The following is a 27,343-nucleotide window of genomic DNA, read 5'->3' as shown; positions in this document are numbered from 1 at the left end:
AGGCAAGTGGAAGTCTGTATGCCCAGACCTCAACCACAATACTATGTTGAATTCTAGAATACTTTTATGTTGATGTGAAGATTTAACTTTTCATGATATAATGTTGAGATTAAATACAGTGATCCCTCGCTATATCGCGCTTCGCCTTTCGCGGCTTCACTCCATCGCGGATTTTATATGTAAGCATATTTAAATATATATCGCAGATTTTTTGCTGGTTCGCGGATTTATGAGGACAATGGGTCTTTTAATTTCTGGTACATGCTTCCTCAGTTGGTTTGCCCAGTTGATTTCATACAAGGGATGCTATTGGCAGATGGCTGACAAACTACCCAACTTACTTTTCTCTCACCCTTGCGCTGACTTTCTCTGATCCTGACGTAGGGGGTGTGAGCAGGGGGGCTGTTCGCACACCTAGACGATACGGACGCTCGTCTAAAAATGCTGAAAGATTATCTTCACGTTGCTACCTTCTGTGTGCAGCTGCTTCGTGAAGCGACATGCTGCACGGTGCTTCGCATACTTAAAAGCTCAAAGGGCACGTATTGATTTTTGACTGCTTGTTTTTCTCTGTCTCTCTCTCTCTCTCTCTCTTTGTCTGCTCCTGACGGAGGGGGTGTGAGCTGCCGCCTTCAACAGCTTTGTACCAGCGGTGCTTCGCATACTTAAAAGCCAAACAGCCCTATTGATTTGTTTGCTTTCCTCTCTGTTTCTGTCAGTCTGTGCTCCTGACGCGGACTCCTTTGAAGAGGAAGATATGTTTGCATTCTTTTAATTGTGAGACAGAACTGTCATCTCTGTCTTGTCATGGAGCACAGTTTAAACTTTTGAAAAAGAGACAAATGTTTGTTTGCAGTGTTTGAATAACGTTCCTGTCTCTCTACAACCTCCTGTGTTTCTACGCAAATCTGTGACCCAAGCATGACAATATAAAAATAACCATATAAACATATGGTTTCTACTTCGCGGATTTTCTTATTTCGCGGGTGGCTCTGGAACGCAACCCCCGCAATGGAGGAGGGATTACTGTATTGCCATTTTTAAAATTTGATTCTGGTAAAACAGACTGAAATTGAATGTAAAAAATGTTTAACAGCTATGTTTATATGTTTTTTAAAAATAATTGAAACAATTGTTTGTTTGTGTATTATTGGTAAGTAATGTACTTATATGTTTGACGTTATTTTTTTTTTCTTTCTGGTCATTTCTAAACCCACTTATTCCTGGTCAAGCTTATTAGGATTCAAAGCATATCCAAACAGTATAGACAGCAGTCAGGAACTAACCTTGGTTAGGACAAGAGCTTTTCGCAAGGCACGTTTATATATATATACAGTACATTAAACCAATTAAGTGATTCAGGGTAACCCTAAAACACATCTTTGACAAATGGGTGCAAAGTTGAAGAATCTGGAGAAAAGGCACAGTGACACAGAATGTGTAAGAGCCACACCACCAGACAGTCACTAGGCTGTAATTCAAACTTAATCTGACAGAGCTGTGAAATGGTAGTACTAAATACTGTGCCACCATATGCCCACTTCTCCTGTGGCATTTTTCTGGGATTTTGTGATTATTTATTCTCTTGCCATGTGGAAGTCTGAATAATGTATTTTCCTAGAAAGCATACACTTTTTTATATATTGAAGAGTATTACAAATATTTAAAGTCTTTTGAGACCTGAGAATGCATGGTGTCATAAGTTACTTCCATGTAAATCTACTCTTCCAATTCTGGTTAGTGATCCTCACAAGGAAATAGATATGCAACTGTCTAAAGGTTCTTTTAGATTTAGATTTAGATTTTTTGAGTAGCCATTTAGATCATCGGTAGTAAGGCTGTAACAGTTACAAGAAGTCTACATTAAAAAATAGTACAAGGCAGATTGATTCTTGCAGTAGTGCTTATATGCCAGTAGCAAGTTAGCAATAATCAAATTTCAATTCCAGGTTGATATAGGATACTGAAGTATTCAAATATGAATAAAAAAACTACCATAGCTTGGGTTTACTGACTTGGTTCATAATATATAGTGTGGATTGGCTTAGGTAGTGAAAGGAAATAAAAGGTTTTATTTTCTTTTTGTTATGTACAGTTGAATTCTTTCAATGTATATTTTACTGATAAAATGCATTTATCTTGGCTCCAAATGTATTGTTAAATTAAACTGTAAATATTGTAAGCATGTATTGTCTAGATACATCTTTGTAATAGGTTTAGTATTATATAGTAGTCATTTTCAGCCATGTTATTGGCCTAAAATATCACTATTTAGAAAAGTGATGATAAGAAATTATTGCATAAAACATACTATGCTATGAATTAATTTGCATTATACTGGATGTTAGTGTTGTTATTTGCCAATTGTAAAAATGATGCACATTCAGTATGAAAATGCTGCATATGGGGGCCTCATTGTCCTGAAATTGTCATTTGCTGTCTTGTGCTATACATTTATTTTTTTACTCTGCATGTAAACAGTATAGAAGATAATAAACTTTGAAAGAATGTTTCTCTTTTGTGGAGAACATTACTGCTGTTGATGAACAAAATTAGACTTCTATCGGAAAGACTGGAGCTGAGCCTTCTTGGTTTTCAAATTTCATAAAGGCTGCAGTCAGTTTAGTTGGTGACTACATACTGTATTAGCTCAATCTCAGCAAGTATCTGAATTTGCTTGGTGACTAATTTATGTCATACCCATTATTGTGTCCTCCCTTGCATGTCATGCTGCTGGGATAGTCTCCGGTTATGTGGTGAAAATTTGAAATAAGTTAAATATGTGGATAATATCATGTCCATGTCCATCCATGTCCATGTCCATCCTCTTCCGCTTATCTGAGATCGGGTCGCGGGGGCAGCCGCTTGAGCAGAGATGCCCAGACTTCCCTCTCCCCGCCCACTTCTTCTAGCGCTTCCAGGGAAATCCTGAGGCGTTCCCAGGCCAGCTGGGAGACATAGTCCCTCCAGCGTGTCCTGGGTTTTCCCCAGGGCCTCCTCCCGGTTAGATGTGCCCGGAACACCTCACCAGGAGGCATCCTGATCAGATGCCCGAGCCACCTCATCTGACTCCTCTCAATGCGAAGGAGCAGCGGCTCTACTCTGAGCCCCTCCTGGATGACTGAGCTTCTCACCCTGTCTTTAAGGGAAAGCCCAGACACCCTGTGGAGGAAACTCATTTCAGCCACTTGTATTCGCGATCTCGTTTTTTCAGTCACTACCCATAGCTCATGACCATAGCTGAGGGTAGGAACATAGATCGGCTGATAAATTGAGAGCTTGGCCTTACAGCTCAGCTCCTTTTTCACTACGACAGACCAATGCAGAGCCCGCATCACTGCGGGCGCAGCACCGATCTGCCTGTCGATCTCACGCTCCATTCTTCCCTCACTCGTGAACAAGACCCCGAGATACTTGAACTGCTCCACTTGGGGCAGGATCTCATCCTCCACCCTTTTCCGGCTGAGGACCGTGGTCTCGGATTTGGAGGTGCTGATTCCCATCAAGGCCACTTCACACTCAGCTGCGAACCGATCCAGAGAGAGCTGAAGATCACGGCCTGATGAAGCAAACAGGACAACATCATCTGCAAAAAGCAGTGACCCAATCCTGAGTCCACCAAACCGGACCCCCTCACGCCCTGGCTGCTCCTAGAAATTCTGTCAATAAAAGTTATGAACAGAATCGGTGACAAAGGGCAGCCCTGACGGAGTCCAACTCTCACTGGAAATGGGTTTGACTTACTGCCGGTAATGCGGACCAAGCTCTGACACCGGTTGTACAGGGACCGAACAGCCCTTATCGGGGAGTCCGGTACCCCATACCCCGGAGCATCCCCCACAGGATTCCCTGAGGGACACGGTCGAACGCCTTTTCCAAGTCCACAAAACACATGTAGACTGGTTGGGCACACTCCCATGCACCCTCCAGGACCCTGCTAAGGGTGTAGAGCTGGTCCACTGTTCCACAACCAGGACGAAAACCACACTGTTCCTCCTGAATCCGAAGTTTGACTATCCGACGGACTCTCCTCTCCAGGACCCCAGAATAGACTTTTCCAGGGAGGCTGAGGAGTGTGATCCCTCTGTAGTTGGAACACACCCTCTGGTCCCCCTTCTTAAAGAGGGGGACCACCACCCCGGTCTGCCAATCCAGAGGCACTGTCCCCGATGTCCATGCGATGTTGCAGAGACGTGTCAACTAAGACAGTCCTACAACGTCCAGAACCTTGAGGAACTTCAGGCGTATCTCATCCTTTCCCGGGGCCCTGCCACCAAAGAGTTTTTTGACCACCTCGGTGACCTCAGTTCCAGAGATGGGAGAGCCCACCTCCGAGTCCCCAGGCTCTGTTTCCTCATTGGAAGGCATGTTAGTGAGATTGAGGAGGTCTTCGAAGTACTCCCCCCACCGACCCACAACATCCGAGTCAAGGTTAGCAGCACACCATCCCCACCATATACAGTGTTGACACTGCACTGCTTCCCCCTCCTGAGACGCCGGATGGTGGACCAGAATCTCCTCGAAGCCGTCCAAAAGTCGTTCTCCATGGCCTCCCCAAACTCCTCCCGCGCCCGAGTTTTTGCCTCAGCAACCACCGAAGCCGCATTCCGCTTGGCCTGCCGGTACCTATTAGCTGCCTCCAGAGTCCCACAGGACAAAAGGGTCCTGTAGGACTCCTTCTTCAGCTTGACGGCATCCCTCATTGCCGGTGTCCACCAACGGGTTCGGGGATTGTTGCCACGACAGGCACCAACCACCTTACGGCCACAGCTCCGGTCAGCCGTCTCAACAATAGAGGCACGGAACATGACCTATTCGGACTCAATGTCACCCACCTCCCTCGGGACGTGGTTGAAGTTCTGCCGGAGGTGGGAGTTGAAGTTACTTCTGACAGGGGACTCTGCCAGACGGTCCCAGCAGACCCTCACAACACATTTGGGCCTACCAGGCCTGACCGGCATCCTCCCCCACAATCGAAGCCAACTCATCACCGGGTGATGATCAGTTGATAGCTCCGCCCCTCTGTTCATCTGAGTGTCGAAGACATGTGGCCGCAAGTCTGACAACGCGACCACAAAGTCGATCATCGAACTGAGGCCTAGGGTATCCTGGTGCCTAGTGCACACATGAACACCCTTATGCTTGAACATGGTGTTCATTATGGACAATCCGTGACGAGCACACAAGTCCAACAACAAAACACTGCTCGGGTTCAGATCGGGGGGGCCATTCCTCCCAATCACGCCCTTCCAGGTCTCACTGTCATTGCCCACATGAGCATGGAAGTCCCCCAGCAGTACGAGGGAGTCCCCAGAAGGCATGCCCTCTAGCACCTCCTCCAGGGACTCCAAAAAGGGTGGGTATTCCAAACTGCTGTTCGGCGCATACGCACAAACAACAGTTAGGACCCGCCCCCCCACCTGAATGCGGAGGGAGGCTACCCTCTCGTCCAACGGGGTAAACCCCAATGAACAGGCTCCAAGTCGGGGGGCAATAAGTATGCCCACACCCGCTCGGCGCCTCTCACCCAGGGCAACTCCAGAGTGGTAGAGAGTCCAGCCCCTCTCAAGGAGATTGGTTCCAGAGTCCAAGCTGTGTGTCGAGGTGAGCCTGACTATATCTAGCCGGAACCTCTTGACCTCGCGCACAGGCTTCTTCCCCTTCAGAGAGGTGACATTCCACGTCCCAAGAGCCAGCTTCTGTAGCCGAGGATCGGACCACCAAGGTCCCCGCCGTTCGGCCACCACCCAACTCACACTGCGCCCATCCTCCTTGGCCCCTCCCATAGGTGGTGAGCCCATGGGAAGAGAGACCCACGTTGCCTCTTCAGGCTGTGCCCAGCCGATCCCCATGGGTGCAGGCCCGGCCACCAGACGCTCGCCATCGAGCCACAGCTCCAGGCCTGGCTCCAGAGGGGGGCCCCGGTGACCCGCATCTGGTCGAGGGAAAATGCTGTCCAAATTTTTTGTTCTTCATAGGAGGTTTTGTTGAACTGCTGTTTGTCTCATCCCTCATCAAGGACCAGTTTACCTTGGGTGGCCCTACCAGGGACATAAAGCCCCGGACAACAGAGCTCCTAGGATCACTGGGACACACAAACCCCTCCACCATGATAAAGTGGCGATTCGAGGAGGGGTAATATCATACTGTATGTAAATCAACCCTACCTCATGAACACCCTTGTTGCATAATACGTTTGGCAGAGGCATTTGGCTTTAGATAATTTTAAATGCATAGACCTATATCACAAGCAAAATTACTAATATCGTTGAATATATTTTACAAAGAAGTGCCCTATTTACCCCTTGCTCCATATCTATATTTGAACTTTTATGACTATGGTACACAAATGCACCTAAACAATTCATTGCTGTTTGCAGGCTCACAGCTGACTACTAAGTTTTTATTGGACATTAATATGACAGTACAATACTAAAGCAGTCTGAGGAAAACATAATTCAGAACCACATGAGGGGTCACTGATAGAGAATTTACTTCTCCTTTACTCCAAGTTTGGGTAATTTGCATTCTTAAGTTTTACATTTTTATTTGGTTTTACACTTTCAAGTTACATACAAAACTTAATTAATTTTAGTTATCTTAATAGTCTTAAAATAAAGCAAACATTTTTCAGAGTCATCAATAAACTGCTCGTTGAGTAAACCATCAGCCACCTCTGTTTCTGCTTGACTGCTCTAGAAAAAGCCTCCCTAAATGTTTAGATGTTTGGTACAACACCTAAGCCACAATACGTTAAATCATTTTGTTTGGCTGATTTTATCTATAACAATACCGAGTTTCTAAATGAAGATGTGAAAAGCAAATTCTTATTATTTTGTGTTTAAGGGCAACTGTGGCATTATATTTGTGTTGGTGCCAACTGAAGTTGCTAACTACATTTTCATATCACGAGTGAAGGCTTGCCTCTTGTAGTTAAAGGGACCAGAGTGTTCCCATATTTTAAAGCCAAATACAGTTATACATTCCATTCCATTAAACTTTGGATCTCCAAGAGCTTGTTGACTCCACCAGCCATGTCAAGCTTTGGAACATGGTCCAACATTCAGGTTCCCCTGGAAGATTGTCACTGTAATGCAGGAGTTCCATACACATATTGTTAGTGTAATTCACAGTGAGAGGCTAATAAGTAGCAGATTCCAAATTAAAAATGTGTCTGATAAGGCTAAACATTTGTTCTCAGAGTCTTTCTTATACCATTGGACTAGTATATGTGTGTGTCTATGTAAATATATCTATATGTATGTATATATGTAAGTCATATAGCCTGTCCCGGACCCATCAAGTGTGAGGCAAGAACCAATCTTGGATGGACTACTAAACTATTGTAGGGCACACCCACACAAGCCTATACACGGCCAATTTACATACATTCCGACATGTAGTGTACATTATTGAGATGTGGGAGGAAAGACTTTCAGACATAAGGAGAACATATAAACACACTGACAGTGTTCTGGTAAGAATGCAAATCCAAGACTCGGGAGCTGTAAGCCACTAGTGCTAACCACTAAGACACTATACTGCCCCTATATTAAAAAAGACTATCCTTGATATCTCTCTACATGTATGTCTATATACATACTGTATGTGCCAAGTATTTGTCTTATATAATACAAGTTTACATTGGAGAAATTGCTTTCTGCAGATAAAACTAGGGCAGGGCACAATGTTGTATTCACCATTCTAGCATAGAATCATTAAAATACAGTAGCATTAAAACACTTGTAAGACTAGAATACTGTGCAAACAGTAACTCTTGCAGAGCAGGATGTGATGGTGATGATGCTTCATTTGAAAACCAACCTTTATCAAACTGCTGTTCAGAAGTTAAAATGTGTGATATGTCTTGCACTTTTCAACATTTGTAATGTTCAGGATTGCTTGGCTGGGAGTAGGTAGAATCATGCAGTCTGGTAACATTTTGTACCCTTTCTCTTTTTTTGTCAGAATCAGAATTACTTTATTCACCAAATATACCTTTGGTATACAGGAGTTTAATGTGACAGATCGGCAAAATGACTTTAAAATACAGACCAACAAATGTGCAAACATACAGATGTACAAACTTACTTGTTAGTAAACAGTGACCTTTACCTTTATACATAGACACACAACATTAACAATAGCTGCCACAACTCTAAACAGCAAGTTAGGTTAAGACAGATGTAATTTCTGGGTATTTGTTGCTAGTTACTTGACCACTACTGAAAAAAAAATGTAATTGTGATGAGCATGTTCGTTTGCCAGAAGGGAGTTTTTGAAACAGGCTTTTTGCCTGGATGTGTGGGGTCCATGGTGATTTTTTTTCTACTCACTTATTTCAGTTATTGCATACTTTAGCAAGTCTGCAAGAGGAACGTGCACAAACTTGAGAAAAATAAAAACAGTATTCCAATGTGGAAACCTGAATATATTAGTTAATTAATCTAGTTTCTTAAAATGATGTTGGTTCAGTTATTGTGATTGTGAATCTCAAGGTTGGTAAGCTAAATAGGTGCTTTACCTAACTTGTGGTTAATTATTAGGTGTTTTATTTTTTATAAATATAAGAAAATAAAATGTAAAACTAAAATGAATACTTTTAGTGCCATATAAATAAAGTGACCTACAACAAAAACATTCAGTGTTAACTTTTTTTTTTTTTATAGGGGATAACACATTAAGAATTTGGGACATGAAGACAGGAAGTGCAAGGCTCATTATTCCAGCACATTGTGCTGAGATTCTAACTTGTGACTGGTGCAAATATGATCAGGTACTATATAAAAACTTACTCTTCTAGATATTATATATGAAACAGTGCATTAAATAATAAACTCTCAAACAGCATTAGGTTTACATAGTTACTGTATGAAATCATTTGAACATATTGGACTTGTAGAAGTGACCTTTTGTCATAGAAAATTTTTAGATTCCAATGGTTTCATGTCACTTAAAATTGATAGGAAAGTATCCCATTAAGTTTTGACTTGATACTGTCATAAAGAATGAGACTTGTCAGTTCTGTAATTACTGCAGTAAAACACTAAAATACCCACATAACTCTATTTTTGTGTACAGTTCATGTTCCATACAGTTGCTTTAATAAAGCAATGTAGAAATTCAGTGTAACAAATAAAATATAAATCAGTCATTTCAAGCAGTAAATAGCCACTTGAAACATTAGCATTGTCTTGGCTATGATTTTCAAACAGTTTAATGGTACCTTGAATTAAAAAAAAAAATCAAATGACATCAAAAACATTAAAATTTCTGGGTGGTTCAAACGTTTGAATGCTGTTTTAGTTAAGGTGACCAGAATTTTTTGGGCCAATCCGGGGAAATGGGGTTGGTGGGGAGGTGGCTAGTGGAGCGTAGACTACATACGTCTCAAGAAGAATTCATGCCTGGTTGTGAAAATGCAGTTTCATTACGACGTGCTAGCGTACACAAACATGCAAAACTTAACGCAAGATCGTGCAAGGACTGGAAATGTGGACAAATCTTAAAACGGGGACATGTTTCTGAGTGGGGACAGTTGTCCGAAAAAGGGGACTGTCCCCGGAAAACGAGGACGGATGGTCACCTTATTTTAGTAAAACTAAAAAAGAACACAGAATGCATAAGCAGAAAGCAGAAATGAACCCAGCTAATTAAAGGTGACAATTAGGGTTGAACAACTAATTGATTTCAAATCGATCTCTGTATTTGAAACAATGCGATTAGCAAATCGCAAAGGCAATGATTTAGAATAAGCATAGGGCTTTCAGATCAAACGTTTCAATACGAATGTATTTAGTATTTGTTTAGAAAAGATCTTATTCAAAGGCAAAAGCTGACATTTGGTTATAAAGGAACGGTTGTTTATTTTGGCTTTGTGTTACTCCAGACGCAATATGCAAAGCTGCAGTATTTTGCGGGTTTGTTTTTACATTTCACTTTCATGATCGGCCTTTTCGTAATTTTGAATGGTTAGCTTATTTTATTCATTAATATAACGTACAGCTAGACCCCTTCAAAACATTTTTTGTACTGCACCACTGCTGTGCTCCTGATCCACAAGGGGGCCGTGCCATCCATTAATATTTTTATTGAGGAAAAATACTCTTTTTAATAAAATGTATGCACTGTACACGTTATTGTTGATTCACAACAAACCGAATAGATGATTTTTGATTGCCAGGTGCTCTTCTAGCTAGTATGATCGCATATCATATACTGTGACTCGGCACGGACGGTAACTCAGCATTACCTTCGGCAGGAGATTCTGTGTACGTCAAATGTCACCAATGTGGACCGTTAATAATTACAGAGTGTAGCTTATTAATTAAAAAAATACATTGTAGATACTGCAAAATGCTATACATTGTCACCTTTTCTTAATTACATGACTGTGGTATTTCCCCGGAAGATCCTCATATTGGCTGCAGAATTCTGCTATCAAATGTTAAGAGCGAAGGCGCCGAACAGAGTCGGGTTGACAAACGTGCCAAGTTCGTAGATGCCCTGGCCAGGGACACTCCTATCTAAGTCGTAGCGAGGGAGCTCCATACGGGGCAAGTTTTTACTTTAATCTCTTTCTGTGCTTAGCTGCGTATACGCACGTGTCGCACAGCCACCGCTGCGTTGTCTCATTTGCTTTTTTAACACATTCTGTACCTGCTGTATGGCTTTGTGATACACTATTCTGATGTTATTAATATAGTCTGTTGCATTTGATTAATGTTCTAAAGCCTTTAATGCATTCTTGACTAATTTTTATAATTTGGAGACCCTCGGCTAAAATGTCGGTTAAATCGGCCGTGTAGCGTCTGAGCGAGCAGTCTGCACTGGTGATGTGAGCTGAGCTCAGTGGCACCGACCTCTCGATTCCAAATCATCTCTTTACACTTGTGTTTAATTGATTAGCGCGTCAGTATTTCTGCAGTTCATTTATTTTGAAATCAGTGCTTTATTAAAAAAGTGCAATAGGATTCGCTTTATTTAAAATTAGAACAGGTGCAATGGCAGTGGGCGTTTCTAAAATAATAACACAAGTCCTCCATCGATCTGCTTGCTGCTTTACTTCGAAGTTCGTTCACTATTCTCACACTATCGCAGTCTTGCTGACTAAATGGCCATATTTGTCATGATCCATGTCAGGACAGCGAGCCATAAAAACAGCCAAGAAAAGGGGCCTACATTCTTACAAAACACACGAGCTGACACTACGCCTCGCCATATAATTATTACAATTTTTCCCATGTTTTTTACTTGAGACTTCAAAGCATGAAGCGCTTATGACAATGTCGCCTAGGTCCCGTTTGTAGTGCCCTGCTGGTGTATTGTGACGCGTCTTGCTGTTGCATGGACAGCTGTGAGGAGTGGGAAGCAGAGCTGTGGAGGAGCACTGAGGAAAGCATTTTTGTGAGAGTACAAGACACGAGTTGGGCGACTGGTGTGAGGAATAAGAATGTGCTTCCGCGACAAACAAGCAGTACGTTTTAAACTTATGCATTCAGCCGTCATCAGCAGAAGGAAAACAAGACGCGGTGCTGATGCTACCCTTTTATAGGGCAGCAGCAGCATGGGATTTTGATGACTGTTATTTTTATACAACAGTTGCCCAATTGTGCCGGGATTTTCTTAAGTTAGTGTTTGTTCTTGAAGCAAGTACTAACTCCCAGCATCGTTTACCTAATTTCAAATATAATCGAAACCTATTTTTGGTTAATTTGACAGCTGTAGTGCACAATGTTAACTTTACGATGCGGAGCGAACTGGCTCGCAAATTCCTGTGCATAACAGCCAAGAGTTTGGCATCAGAGAGACTGTCTAGTTCTTGTGCTGTGGGAGGTTGGGGTGTAATGGAGCCACATGTTAGCATTCATGTCTGAAACCAGCAAAGGCTGACATTCTGGTGTTCTTGACAAAAAATCTGTCAAGACCACAATGAGTGTTGAGAAGAAGTAAAGATGTAAGGGAAGCAAGTATTATGTAAGACTTCTGTTGTTTGGAGTAATTTTAAGATTTTAGTTGTACTGCACTGTATCATATAGTGGCAGCCTTTGTGGGGAAAAAAGGTAAACATTTAAATGCTGGTCATCTGCAAATAATTTTTTCAGTGTGCAATATCTAGACATTTTGTGTAAAATTAATTTTCTATTTCTATTATTATATTTAGTGATTACCTTTTTGAAAAGTATTCAGTGGTTTGTCGATTTATAGGCCAAAAGCTGGATATCAGTAAAAAAATGTTCTATTTATTACAGATTGCGCAATATTTAGATGCTGCTCCTGAGCCACAAGTCACAGCTTTTATAATAATTGTTTTATGTTTGATTGTTCTATGTTCAATGCCAATTAAAAAAGTAATACTATATTAAATAAATAAAGTAAATAAAGTAATATTTTAATGATTCATTGTTTTAAATCTATTACAAAGTGAATTTTGAAATAAAGCTTGGCTTTAAAAAATTATATTGTAAATCAAATTGCAATCACAGTATCTGTTAGAAAAAACACAATAAGATATTTTCCCCAAATAAGCAGGCCTAGTGAGAATTTCAGTTTTTAAAATTAGTAGTGAATAGGTGTTTTAAAGCTTTAGTTTAAAGGCTAATGTTATGTAGATTCATTAACATACTTAAACATGCTTTTTCTTTATATGAACATATTTGTATATTGATTTTTAAAGTTGCTTTAAAAAAATCAAAAATAATATTTGTATTATTTAAAACTGAAGTTAATTATTGTCTTTGTCACTTAAAGAATATTGTTGTCACTGGAGCAGTAGATTGCAACTTGCGGGTCTGGGACTTGAGAAACATCCAGGAACCTGTTGCCGATCTGAAAGGACATTCATATGCCATCAGAAGAGTGAAGGTAAGATATATTATAGAATACAAAAGTTGCACCTTTAGGTTTAGCTATTTTCCTGATGAAAGCTCAGTCTGTATCTATTTATCAATTTATGAAATTATTAAGTCTGAACCCTAGTATAAATAATAAATATTATTATTTTTAAATAACAATTGTGGATTTGACTAATCAAGTTTTTGATTGTGTTTGCAGATGGTTGGTTTGAATAAAGTAAAGTGGAAAATACCTTGCACTTAATTTACACATAGAAATTCAAAAGAAGTATTAAGTCTGTTGGTGACTATACATTTGCCAGATCTAAGTCAGTATAAATTTGTGGGTGGACATGCTCAGGCGCCTTGTCCAAGGTTGGTTCATGTATTTGCTGATGGCAAAAGGATGAGCTTTTACTGTCACTGGCTCAGAATAGTAATAATTAATTTCAGAAACAGATGAATAGATGGATAAACATTTAATTAATACTATACACTTGGAATCAAATTTTCTTTACTCTATTTTTGGGCTGTGTTGTTTTTTTAGTGGTAAATAAAAGAAATAGTGGGATGTAAAACAGCTACCAGCTGTTTGTTTTATCTAGGGAATGCAGGGCATGTCTTACTCTGAGAGGTCAGGGAATTAAACCTTGAGCAGAAAGGGTGCACTGCTATCTAAGCCAGGTTCTCAGAATTCTCGGAGACATCAAGAAAATTGATCCAACAACATTTTTTGAGGAAAATAGTAAACCATGCCAACACCTACACCAGTGAAATATAAATGGATGTAAATTAATTAAGGTAGAAACATGGAAGCACTTCTTCTCACCAAGAATCACAGGAATCTGAATCAATTTCCAAATCATGCAGAAACCTTGACACATTCTAAATTATGCAGATGACCTATCTGAACATTTTCGCTACTAGCTAATCCAACAGGTTTAATGAACTGAATGTCTCCTCTCTCTTTTCTCATTTATGTTCAAGGCCACTGAACCAAAGGAGGTAACTATCCTGCATTGAATTATAAAATGTAATTCAAGGTATTATAGAATATTTAGAAAAGGCCAAGTTTAAAGGCTGGAATGTGTCATTGGGCATTTATATACTGTAAATTGAAAAAATAACACTCAATTTTGAAAATAAAAACATGTAGTTGTATTAAAAATAAAATAAAATGTTGCACTGAATTATCCAGTATCTAGCTACATGTAAATAAGAAGTTAAAGCAGTAACAGAAATCTGGTTGACTCCAAAAAATGTCATGAGTACAAATTGTAGGCAGGATAAAAAAAAGGTGTGTATGGGTGGATATTTACTTAGAGGTAGGCTGACCAGATATCCATTTTTTTCTGGGACAGACAATTTTTATGGATCATGTCCCATTTTAATCATTGCATCACAGATGTCCCAGAATTTGACACAAAAATATCCCGTTTGTCCTGTTGACTCACACACAGAAATATGCAGTATGTTTATTTTATCAAGGTGCACGGATCACAACAGGGCATAACTAAATCTTCAATTTAGCTCTTCATTTCTACAAAACACACAAAACCCCAAGGAGTAACCCCCAAACCTGTCTTCAATTTAATTTGCGTCTAGCACACTCAATAAGTTGTATCAAGTTTTGGAACCATGAAAATATGGTCAGCCTACGTAGCAGTGAATATAACCAAAAAGCCTGAAACGAAATATGAATCACAACTTAGGTTATAGAGCAATTGTGCTTTATAAGTCTAGTGTAGATCACAGTATCAATATTCAGCCATGGCAGTCAATTTCTGACATATCCAATTATTAAGTGTAAGGGAACAATTTTTTTTTCACACAGTGGTAGTTGGTATTGGTTAGCTTTGCTCATTCAATAAATGACATAAACAAAAAGGTGTTATTTCATTACTCAGACATGTTTTATATAATCTTACAATTTGGCTGAAGACTTGAAAAAATTTGGCATCATAAATTTGCAAATCAGAGGAAATCAGAAAGGAAACAATTACATTTTCACAGAACTATATTTTATTATGATCAGTAGATCCTAATGGTTCAGTGACCTAAATACTGTGAGGTCTCTGTTGATTACAGAGTATTAAGTCAAAACAAAAAAAGTTTACTGTACATCTGTGAATATTCTGGTAAAAAATCTTCACCAAAATTGCTTTTTATGATATTTCACAAAGACATATGTTTTATTTTTATATCTATTAGTTTCAGTTTTAGTAATTATGGTATGGTTAAAGAGCTACTATGGAGTTTAGTTTTGTGTCACAATCAGACAGAACTGTACACTTAACGGGTTTGGATATAATATAAGTTTAATTTTAGTGGAAGCGTACTACACTTCGTGTTTTACTATCTGGTTTTGTTTTTGTCTGATAAAAACAAGCATAATCAAAACCAGATGCTGAAAATGAATATTTTTATACAATTTTTCAAATATTTGTCATTAGTGCTGAACAAACGTGTGTTGACTGTTGGCAATTTTCATCTTTTCCTGTTCTTGCCCAGAATGGGCCAATTTGTGATGAAATGTAGGTGAATTTTAAGGTTTGAGGGTTTTTTACTCTAAATATCTACAGAATACAGCATATCCTGCTCCAAGACAATATGCTTAAAATGAATGCCTTCAATATTGCATTCAGAAATCTCCCATACTGGGCTTTGTTATTTTCTACCAGCCATATTGATCTCTTGATTCCATCTCAGGCACATAAAATTTATAGACAGAAATTTGCAACCTGCAGGCCTGAAAAGATGTAAAAAATCAGAAAATAGACACATGGGATCTTAGGAAAAACCAGGCTCTTAGGCTTGAATCAGTGTGCAGACCCCACCTAGGTGTATGGAGGGAAACAAAGAAAAAAGTATGTAGTGTGAAGGTTAGAGGCAGTGAGACTTGAATAGGCCATGCATAAGAACAGTAAACCCTTAATGAGCAGAGTTAGAGTAGGTAATGAGAGTATGGACAACCACAAAACAACAGAGACGGCATCTGAGATTAGGAACACTATATACACTTTCTAAACCCGCTTATTCAGAGCAGGATCGCTGGAATCCTGGAGCCTATCCCAGTAGTTTTGGATGCAAGGCTGGAAAAATCCCTGGTATGCAATACGAATGATATGGCTGATGTTAAAAACAAAAAGAATATGATATTTCAACTGTCTGTTTTGAGAGAGAGATTGAAAAGAGGGGGACAAATATTTTAAAACATAATTCTGCCACCAGATTACTTTCACTATATCAGGTGTTTTGAGCTGTGAATGTAAATTAAAAAAAGATAAATTAATAAATAAATACATACAAAAACACATTAGTATGTTTAGTTTTACACTAGTTGGCAGACTCTCTTCACCTACCTACCTGTAGTTAAGTAGAGACATTGCCAACTCAGGAAATTTACAATGTTTGTATTGCTTTGTTGTTAAACAACTTTTTTAAATCAAAAGTGATTGGTCAGCCACATTAAGCTGATCTTGTATGTTTACCTTCTCAGTCCCTTGATCAGTGCCATTTTAGTTTCAAGAAGGATTTTTCCTGTGCAAAGTGGCAGGTAAATTATTGTCAACAAAGCACAGGCACCTAAGAAATAAACTGAAACATTATTCACTTGTGATTTTTCTATTCATACAGTAAAGGTTTTGTTGACCACAACATTCCGACTTCAGGCATTTGAATTACATCTTGATATACAAGAAGCTCAAAGAAATGAGGCAGCTCATCACAATGGAAGTTAGACTCATATACAGCCTGGAATTTGGCTTTTTGTGTGCTGCTGTATTAGTTGCTGTGTACATAATGTACCTTGGGCTCAGTCAGAATTACAGCTAACATGCTGTCATTTATGGACAGAATGAAATTCTGTAAGGGATTATCTGTATCTAATATTTCACTCTTGAGCTCTCTGGATCCAGTGAGCGGTAGCTTTGAAACCTACTGAGCACATTCAAAGCAAAATCATCACCTTTGCATTCTTCACTGACACTTGAACCAGAATCTATCATATTGTCACTATCAGCTCCTGAATAACTGTCACTATTATCACACAGCACCCTTTCTATTTGACATGCTTTACACACCGTTATTCAGCTTGCTCTGTCACTGCAAATGCTCTGTGAACACCCGTTCTCCTTCATCAACCGCTAATCACTGGATGAATATATTCAGGTGGCTCATGGTGGATGACTTTCTGTTTTAGAGTTAAAAGTTACAAGGGTTAAAGACTAACGACAGGAATATTTATACAAAAATCAAATGTGAAATTCTTATTAATATATTTTGATTAATTTTGGGAACTCTACATCCCAGGTTAGCCCTTGTGTAAGTCTGGTTGTGGCGAAAACTAAAAATATTTTTAGTAAATTATTGTTTTATTTCCATTAGTCTTTCCAGCTACGTTAATAGTTTCATTTATTTTTAGTTTTTTATCAGTAGTTTCAGTTTTGATTTTAGTTTTTGTAAACTATAATATCCTTAGAAAGACTCATTGACTTTGCCGACGATGCTGTGATGTTTGCAGAGTCAATGAAGGCTCTAATTGGGGCTGTCGCGAGACTGAGTAAGGAGTCTGAGTATCTGGGCTTGCAAGTGTCCTGGGTAAAAACCAAGATCCATGCCATTAGCAGTGTGTCTATCTGTGGAAAGAGTGTTGACCTTGCCAAGAGGTTTACTTAGCTCAGCAGCGATATTCATGCCTCTGGTGACTCTTCCTATGAAGTCAGTAGACGGATTGAGAGAGCATGGGGACGATAGGTTATCAGGTCACTGGAAAGAGGTGTGTAGCGCTTTCAATGTCTTTACAAAACGTCAAAAGACCACGTTTTTAGAGTCTTGGTGCTTCCTGTTTAACTATATGGTTGCAAGACATAGACGCTATCCAATGCCCTGAGATGAAGACTGGACTCCTTCAGAGAATCCTTGGGTACCGCTGGTTTTACTTTGTGTCGAATGAGCGATTGCTCACAGAGTCTCAAATGAGTTACATTACCTGCATTATGAGGGTGCGTCAGTTACGGCACTACAGCCATGTGGCACTATTCCCCGAGGGTGATCCAGCTCACAGGATCCTCATTGTTGATGACCCAAGCAGCTGGGCCAGGCCAAGGGGATGCCCACATAACAGCTGGCTGCGTCAGATAGATGGCCATTTCTGGGGGATGGGACTGGACCGTGTGTCTGCCTGGGGGGTTGCAAACCAGGATCCCAAACTGTTTGGTCCTTGTTCAGGTGTGTTCTGCTTTTCTCAGTTTTAAAAGCATTACTCTTTCTGGCACAGGAGTTTAGATGCTGAAGTTCCATTCTTGAAGTGATAGCTATTTCTCAGTCTTCATACTGGGTCATTGTTTAGCTTGACAAATTGGATCTCAGCTCTCTGGTTCACAAAAAGATTAGTTTGTTGGCTCCAGCTCCCCAAGGAAGAACAAATTATAGCTTTTTTGTTTCACAGAGTGGGTTTCAGAGGTTTTCAGTCATTTTGGAGAGAGAGAGAGAGAGCAGAGCTGCCATTGGAGTTTCCTCAGAGTACCATCAGAATTCCCCAGATAAATGGGGAAAAATGGAAGTACAGTAGTTGTCAAATTCTATGTCATTCATATTAAACCTGTGTATTCTATAATTTTCCCTTAATATAGCTGCTTTATAGCATCTCACATGTACAGCCTTATCTATACGTGGACAGCTGCTCTAAATAACTAGACTTACTACCTCAGCATAAGCAGACCAGACAGTTAAGCTATACCTGTGCCAGTCACCGAAGCAGGTGCCCGCTCACCATGCCGCTTTTATTATTGGAGATGTCCCCCCTCAGGTGCTAACCCCCGTGGGATTATGTCCGTCACCCACACCAGGTGTTCTTATCACTTTAACTTGAATATATATTAATGGAGATTCCTATGTTTATTATTTTGGTTTGCCTACACTGTAGTTACTGTTAACTGCTTATATGATTGGTGTAACTACTTTACAGTGCCCCATGTGGACAGCTGATTCAGGCAAAGGCACTTAATAGATCTGCACAAGCAGACCAAATGTTTATCTTCAGACCTGAGCTACACCTTGGCCAATCACTAAAGCAGGTGCCCTCTCACTGCACTGCTTTCTATTGAAGATGTCACTGCTCAGCTGCTAACTCCAGTGGGAATATGGCAATCACCCACACCAGGGGCCTCATGTATAACGGCGTGCGTAGAACTCACACTATAACATGGCGTAAGCACAAAAGCGGGATTGTGCGTACGCACAGAAAAATCCAGAGGCAGGAATCTGTGCGCACGCATACTTTCACGTTCTTCCACTACATAAATCCCGATCAGCGTGAAAAGTAACGCACGTGCACGCGCCTTCTGTCCCGCCCCAACTCCTCCCAGAATTACGCCTCTTTGAATATGCAAATCAATATAAATAGCCTTCTGTGAAAAGACAATGGGAAAAGCACAGGGGAAAATATAAGAATTTCAGCGAATACCAAGTGGAGGCAAAGGAAAAACGTACTATTTGTTGGTTTAAACAGTGGTATAATCAACAAAAGAAAGTTGATCGAGTGACAGAGTGTCGGAAAAACTCGAAAGATCAAATTCACAAAGTCGCACAGTGCCCGAAATAAAAAAGAAATCATATATCAAAGTCGCCGTGAAAAGGCAAGTCGTAGCCCACCGTCTGAGTGTCATATGAAAGCGTATTAGGGTACAAACAAAAAACATAGGCACACAGTGGGGAAAAAGCACGAAATGTCAACTTTAATCTCGAAATTTCCACTTTAATCACATAGTTTATTTTGCCATTAAAGTAGAACATCATAAACTTCATCTTAAAATCGTTTTTTTTACTAGTTTCTCAAGTAGCATGTTAAATGCTTTGTTCTGTGTTTGATCTTCTATGTGCTCTATGTGTGTGAATCACTACGTGCTTCCATTCTTTCTCTTTCTCCGACAGGACACAGAATGCATTACATTCGAGATATTACAGCTCTCTGAATAATTAAAATACTGAGATGTATACGTGATATCATTTTCATGAGATAGGAATGAAAGCATGTTATTAAACATGGGAACACGGTGGCGCAGTGATTGTTCATATCTCACGCAAGAGGCTTGCTGCACCATGTGCGACCTTCGATGAAATAATTTATTACAGAAGTACTGTCTCTTTCAAACGTAGTAACCTCCAATTCCTGTCCATACTTTTCTTTCTCCAGTCGCCACACAATCAGCTCTGTAATAGACGTTAAGCCATTTGTAAGCTTAGAACGCCGATTCTTCAAAACTTTTAAGGAACATTGAAATATCTTCGTAGTACATGTTTCATTATTCTATTCATCAATCCTTCCAGTGTCGCGTCAGCACCAGCAAGAATACAGCGCAAGGCAGGAGCTATCCTTGAACTAGCTATACGCTGCGGCACCGTGTCCTCACATGTTTAATTATTAACAATACAGATTATTTAAATGAAGTTAAAGTTTTATCTGTATACTATAAGCAACATATTTTGCTGCATTTCATCTTAAAAATGATATTGTCATCATACGCGCTTTATAAAGTAGCGCAGGTTGTGCAATATTATAACTGTAGTGTAAGTTTACAGTGAGGTGATTGTACTTATAAGTACAAACAGTTCTACAAGGAGCACTTGATGGACTGATTGAGTGCGTTTATAGTTCTTGGGATGAAACTGTTTCTGAAACGCGAGGTCCGTACAGGAAAGGCTTTGACGCTTTTTGCCGTGGTTGAGGTAGTGTGTACTTGAAACTGTATACCGATAATTCTCTTTCCGATCATCTGCCTCTGTGATTCACACTCAGATACAGTTATATAAATACTCTGAGTGGTGCAGTGAGAGTAATATGGAAAAAGATGATCCGCAGTGGCAACCCTTAACGGGAGCAGCAAAAAGAAGAACAAGATGCAGTGAGCGTAACAACGCTAAAGCAGTTATGGTATTTGGAATACTATGGCTATTCCCTGGCCCATTATATTGCTACAGGTTAATTACGATCAGATGCATTACACTAATAAACAATATGCAGTTAATTTCAGTGTATTTATAAAGCCGCGTCAGGAATGTGGGTCTAAGAAAGAAAGGGTGATCACACAGGAACAGTAGCACTGCTTTGACGCTGGGTGCCGCCAGTCTGCAAAACCGAGCGGAGAAATTGCGTACGCCAAGGTATGAGTTACCGTGGAAATGTGCGTGGCTTTACGCCAAGTTTAGGTTTTATACATCGCGATTTGAGCGTGGAAAGGTTCGTACGCAACATTTCTGTGCGTACGCACCGTTTATACATGAGGCCCCAGGTGCTCATAACAACACCTTCACTAAATCAAACAGTATAAAATGAATATCATTATAAAGCAAAATTATCAAAAGCAACAGTTAAACCAATTGTAACAAAGTAGAAAATATATTTGAAAAATGTCTTAAAAGGTTAGGAAATGTATTTGAAAAAGTATCTTCCTTAAAATACTTGTGCAGAAAATAAAGGTGATGGAAGATGAGTCTTTTCAAGTCTGGGTGCAGAGTTGCTTCAGATTGGTGTTCGGTCCTCAGGGATATTGCCAATTTCTTTGAGTTATTCTCCTTCTCTGCGCACCTTGCTGTTCTGTCTCCAATTCTGCTCCGTCTTTTTTGTTCAGTGCGCATCCCAAACTTAAAGGCCCAACTTCACGTCGAATTAACAATGATTACAAGAATAATCAATAAGTGTTTGCCTTTCTTAGGCTGTTAATCTATTCAGATCCCAATTACCTGAGGTCTAATAAATTATAAAAAGTATTTGTAAGAATCGGTTTAAGGTTCTAAGAGAATGACCTTAACGATACAAAGTTCAAGTCAGTAAAGATACAGAATTTAAAATCAATCTTATAGCAGTCATTTAAAATATACTCAAGAAGAGTGTGTTTAAGCACATCAGTGTTAGACAAAAAGAGTTTACTGCACACAAATCGATTGCTGGAGTTTATTTCAGTAGAGAAGATTTGGTACATTACATAGATAAAAAATTTTTCCAGTTGAAATACTAATAAATTTGAAATGCGGGAGTGGAAATTTAAGCTTGACAAATCCTCCATGGCACTACCTTTCAAACTACAGTATATCTTCCAAAGTAAAGTGTGGTATGTTTTAATTTGAGTGCCTTTTCATTGACATTTCGTGCAAGATGTCTGTCACTTCCTTTCAGCTGGACATCTGTAAGTAACGGTCAATTATGGCAAATGAAATCCACAGCAAAAGTCATTGACAAGTGATGAAGTTTTAGAATTCACTCTTATTTCTAAAAGGGAATGCTAGCTGATGGATGAAATGACCAATAAAATCCTCAGATTCAGATGCCAGCTATGAGGGGTACTTGCACATGTGCATAAATCAATGCTGCTTGCTGACTGCACACTCGCATGCAAATTAAGGACGAAGACTTGTTTGGTGAAAATTAAAATGACCAGAACTACTTTCGTTTTCATTATTTATTTTTTTTTTATGTAGTTCTAGTTTTAAGATTTTTATTTTTATTTTAGTATTAGTTAACAAAATGATTATTTTTTTTCATTGATGACATATTTCATTTTAGTTTTCGTTAATGTGTTAAACAAATTTCAAAACAAAACATAATGGAACTACACAATGTCCCACTAGATTTATTTATAGACTGTAAGTTCTAAGTTCATTTCACACATGTTACTGGAGTGTGTTATGCATTAATGTTATTTCGTTTATCACAAAGTCTATAGGATTAAGGGGCTACTTTTTTTTTTTCTTATAATGGGATTATTGTGGGCACTGTTTAATTACTGGGACCTGAGTACCAATTTTTTTTTTCTGCACATGGATGTTGGAATGACAATAAAAGATCCTTGAATGGGGTGAAATGCTATGGAAATTAATTTCTGTTTATCGATAAGGATTTTTTGAATTTCGTTTTTACCAAGTTCTGTCTTGCTTTTTTTATTTAATGGGAAAACATTAATACTATACCATTTGTTCTTATGATTGACTTTTCAATAGGATGTTAGATCCAATGAGGCCATCTTTACTTTGCTTTGTGTGAGATCACTGTGCCTGAGACCTATTCTACCAGCTCTCCTTGCCATGCCAGTTGTCTGCTCATGGCTCTGGTCAAGTCGACGTACTGCTCATCAAGGGAGAAACACTGCTCTGTTGCAGGAGAGCCGGATGCATGGCCGGCAGTTGCCAATCTCCCAGTTTTGATGGCCTTATTCAACGTGCGTTCAGTTTCAAACAAGACTTTTATTCTTAAGGAGTTGTTTTGCAGTGAAAATTTGGATTTTATGTTAGTGAATGAGACCAGGCAGCAGGACATGGTTTTTATCCATCTAAATGAACTCTGTCCAATGGACTGCTCTATATCAGCACACTGTGGTTATCTGGTCGTGGTGGAGGTCTTGTGGTGGTTTACAGGTCCAAGTTCACCTGTTGGCTGGTTAGTGTTGGTACATACTGTATACCTCTTTTGAACTGCAGGTGATGAAACTTGGTCTGCACAATATTATGTACTGTATTTTGATTTACCAACCTCCCTGCCAGCTCTTTTTTATTATTTTTATTATTTTTTTCTAACCTCTATTATAAAACTTGACAAACTAATTTTGGTTGGGGATTTTAATCTTCATGTTGACGATCTTTCGTGCAATGCAGCTTCTGAATTTATGAGCATCACTCAGGCTTTAAATTTTACACAGCATGTTTCAAGTTCTACTCATACAGAAGGACGTGTTTTTGACCTTGTTTTTTTCCCACAGTGTAACTGTTGAGTGCATTGTACCTAAGGATCTTACATTCACTGATCATAAGTTGAATTTATTTATTCTGTCATTTAATCCCGGCCTTGTTCAGCGTAAACTGGAAAGGAAAGTACGAATTATTAATGAAACAGTGGTTGCACAGTTCTCTGGTATGTTTTATAATACTGCTGTTGTAAGTGATAATGTTGAGATCATCGTTTAGTCTTTTAATGTTCGTTGTACTGCTATACTGAATAAGGTTGCCCCTTTAATTCTGAGAACACAGGATTGCTGTTAATACTACACCTTGGATAAATGATAATATCCATAGTTTTAGACGTAGTTGCCAACAAGTTTAGCGGTTATGGAAGGCCACAAATTTGGAGGTGCATTGACTCCATCTTAAAGATCTGCTTTCTGTTGAAAACAACATGCTGAGAGCACCCAGATCTTCCTGCTTGGTTAATTTAATATCAAATAACACACACAACCCTAAGGTTCTGTTTGATATAGTATCCAGCATTATTTCTCCAGTTCCACCTAATATATTGGTCTCTTCTAACAGTAATTGTGATGACTTTCTTAAATATATTGTTAGTAAAGTCTTCCGATGATAGACCTACTTTTCCATCAATATCTGCTCCTGTAGGAGCTGGTCCCCCATGTGCCTTGTTTTTTAACTCTTGACCTTATTCTTTTCTTAAAATGGTGCGATATCTCAATTCAAACATTTGATATGTTTTCTATGTTTTATTGTGAATAAAATATGGGTTTATGAGATTTGCAAATCATTGCATTCTGTTTTTATTTACATTTTACAGTGTCCCAACTTTTTTGGAATTGGGTTGTAAATAATAATTTGTGAATAACCTCATACAGAGCACTGAAAATTAACTGAAGAGTGGCCCAAGAAATTCTCACAGTGACATGTAAAATGTCAGAATAATTTCACTGACTGCGTGTAGTATCTTTTGAAAACTATTGCTACGTTTTCAAAGATTTTTACTTGCCTTTTTTGACTACTGAATGTTGAGTCAGGGCTCTAATTTTCTGAAAAGGATTCTTCTGGTATAAACATGCTGGCCTTTCTCTTACCAAGATGGATTTACTGAATTTTTAAAGGTTCACACTGCCTGCCCTGCTCCTTTTCATTGATGATTTTTGATGGAACACCTGAGCAGTCATACATACATTTTAGAACAATAACTTATGATGGATTTATTGATTTGCTGCCTGTAACTGTTGCGGGAAATACTTAGTGAAGAACAATTTTGAGTCATCATTGTAAATGATATTCAAGCATGGATGTCCTTTATTTACACCCCATGCTCCAGTTAATTCAGCATGGCAGACTGTAGAAATCTAACAGGATAGGTTCCTTTAATCAGCCAGGTTAATTTACATATAATGACTACAAAGCATTTCAGACACACCAAACTGCATACAGATGTTAAGTCCAAAAATCCACATCTGTTTTAAATATTACGTAAAGTCACAAAATTGTTAAACATATTAAGAGTCGTATGTAAACTGTTATCAGAGAACAAAATATAAAGGTAAATGTTATATATCATCTCATTTTCTAAATTAAATGGGCTAGTACAGATGTCAGGATGTCCTAGTTAAACAGACAAACAGTTTCAAGTACATTTTACTCTTACAGTAAACCATCAGTGAAATAAGGTTTAAAAATGGGCATTGACCTTGCCATTTTATCTTCAATTAATACAATTTTCAAAACTGATAAGGTTGTTACATTCCCAGTGGCACAAACTTAGCCTTGCTACAATGTGATTATAATAAAAAAAACAAAATAAATGTAAAGATAATGACTTCGCTTGTAATATCTCTGGAATCGATTAAAAACGGTCTAGTAAGGCACACATACTTATATAAAATATTACAGTATTTTAGTGTAACCAAGTACACTGCTACCGTATTAGTGCAGAATGCAAAACACCACAGCCAGAGGTGAGCAGACAATGTTATCAGTGGCACCAAGAGGATCCAAATGTATAAGCAGCTAACCTTGAAATTAAGATGTACATCTCATTTTATGGCTGTGATAATCCTCCTGTTTGTCTCTTCCCATAGTATTTCTTTTTCATTGAATAGACGACAGGGCCTAGTTTTCATGAATATAATTAAATATGATGTACTACATGGTAAAGCATCTAAAAATACATTATGTTGCGTGGTATTTAAAAAATTAATTATTCTCAGCCCACAAGAAGGGGGTCCAGATGAAACAGTTATTTAATTTAACATTTTTGCTATGATTTAAGAAGATTTGCTTTCCCACACAGAAAATGGAAAAACTGTAGTGATTTGCATAGCATGATGAGGAGTTGAGCATTTTACACTGCTGTTTGTGACAGATCATCTTCTATTATATCAGACTGGTGGAGATCCTTATTACCTAATGTATTCTGTGTGTGTGCATGTTTTCCTTTCTCCCATTTCTTTACTCTGAGTAATGTCCCCACAGGGTCTTGTTGAAGGTAACCATTTGTCCTCTTTTATTCACAGCCGCACTCTTGCTTAAAATAATCATCTAAAGTCACAGCATATTTTTCATATAGGAGGTTTATTCCTGGACAACTCTGTTTATTTATATGTAAAGGAATGTTTTTCAGATGTTAAATCAGAGTACTGCATAGAATTCTAATCTATACATCTGGAGAAAATAATCTGTAGTTTCCAAAGCCTAGTGACACCACATTATTTTCTTAAACAGTCTAACATGGTGCAAAAAAGAAAAGAAACAAAAACATTAATGCACGTAATGAAATGATTTTTGAAAGATATATAATTTAAAATAATATGTTTTGTCTTTTTAAATGCCATTCTCATTTGTAACTTCCTTCATACAGTGCATCTTTTGATGAAGGCCAAGGGCATCCTGTACCACAAGTCAGTTTGCTATGGTTGTAAACATCTACAAATTCTGATAGAATAAAGATTTTGGACCAGTTGCCTGTTTTTATCATCATTATGAACACTTGCAGTAGGCACAGGCTACCTTTAAGCATCCTGCAGGAACCTTGTCTGTGTCTCTTCTGGGGTGCGCCCTACAGTAAGCTGTGATGATCAAGCAGATAAACTGGTAAAAGAGAGATGACGGGATTAACAGTCACTGGAGTGTTTATGTGGTGTTAGAGCAGTTCAGCTACACCGTCATGTTATTTAATGACTTAGTTGAGCTTCATAATACAGTAGTGAGCATCATTCTAAAGAGTTACATACCACTGTTGTTCTTTTCTGCACAGACAGATGGAAAAAATGAGTCATACTGATTATGTTTTATTTCACTGCTTCTTCTCGTAAGACTGTGCCATTTTTTGTTTTGTTTTTGCTCAATCAGCTGTTTAATGACAAATAAAATTTACAGCCTGGACATTTGACATTTATTTTAAGAATTTAAATAGTAAAGGAAACAACACAAAATGGTTTTGAATGTGTTTGTATTTTAGACATACTACCTGAGCATTTGCATTCCTGTCTGATGCTTTATAGTTTTAGATTAAAGTACTCAATGAAAAATGAAGCAAGCTCAAGACAAATTATTCTGTCAAAAACTTTAGCAGGTGTTTTGATTATTTTTTTGTTGCAATAAACAAATATTCATAGGTTATAAGTAAAATTATCATCTGTTCATCTAATGGTAAAAAACAGAAACTTCAGATTTCAGAAGGGCCTTGTCTTGTATAGAATCAGAGTGAGCTTTTGGTAATCCATAAATATTAGCTTAGTTTAATAAAGTCATATACATTTGAT

General features: G+C 38.7%; 1 protein-coding gene across 1 annotated transcript in view; it reads left to right on the top strand.

Annotated features, from left to right (window-relative positions):
• Positions 1-27,343, top strand: part of pex7 (peroxisomal biogenesis factor 7) — a 192,307-nt gene that overhangs the window by 64,238 nt on the left and 100,726 nt on the right. Inside the window, exons 6-7 of the mRNA XM_028797947.2 lie at positions 8,670-8,776; positions 12,751-12,864. Of these exons, the coding sequence (XP_028653780.1) occupies positions 8,670-8,776; positions 12,751-12,864 (221 nt within the window). The remainder of the gene's footprint in view (positions 1-8,669; positions 8,777-12,750; positions 12,865-27,343) is intronic.

This window comes from Erpetoichthys calabaricus, chromosome 3 (assembly GCF_900747795.2).
Source record: "Erpetoichthys calabaricus chromosome 3, fErpCal1.3, whole genome shotgun sequence".
In the NCBI taxonomy this organism is placed as follows: domain Eukaryota; kingdom Metazoa; phylum Chordata; class Cladistia; order Polypteriformes; family Polypteridae; genus Erpetoichthys; species Erpetoichthys calabaricus.
Note: the sequence above shows the minus strand (reverse complement) of the source record. Positions and strands in the feature narration are given on the sequence as shown.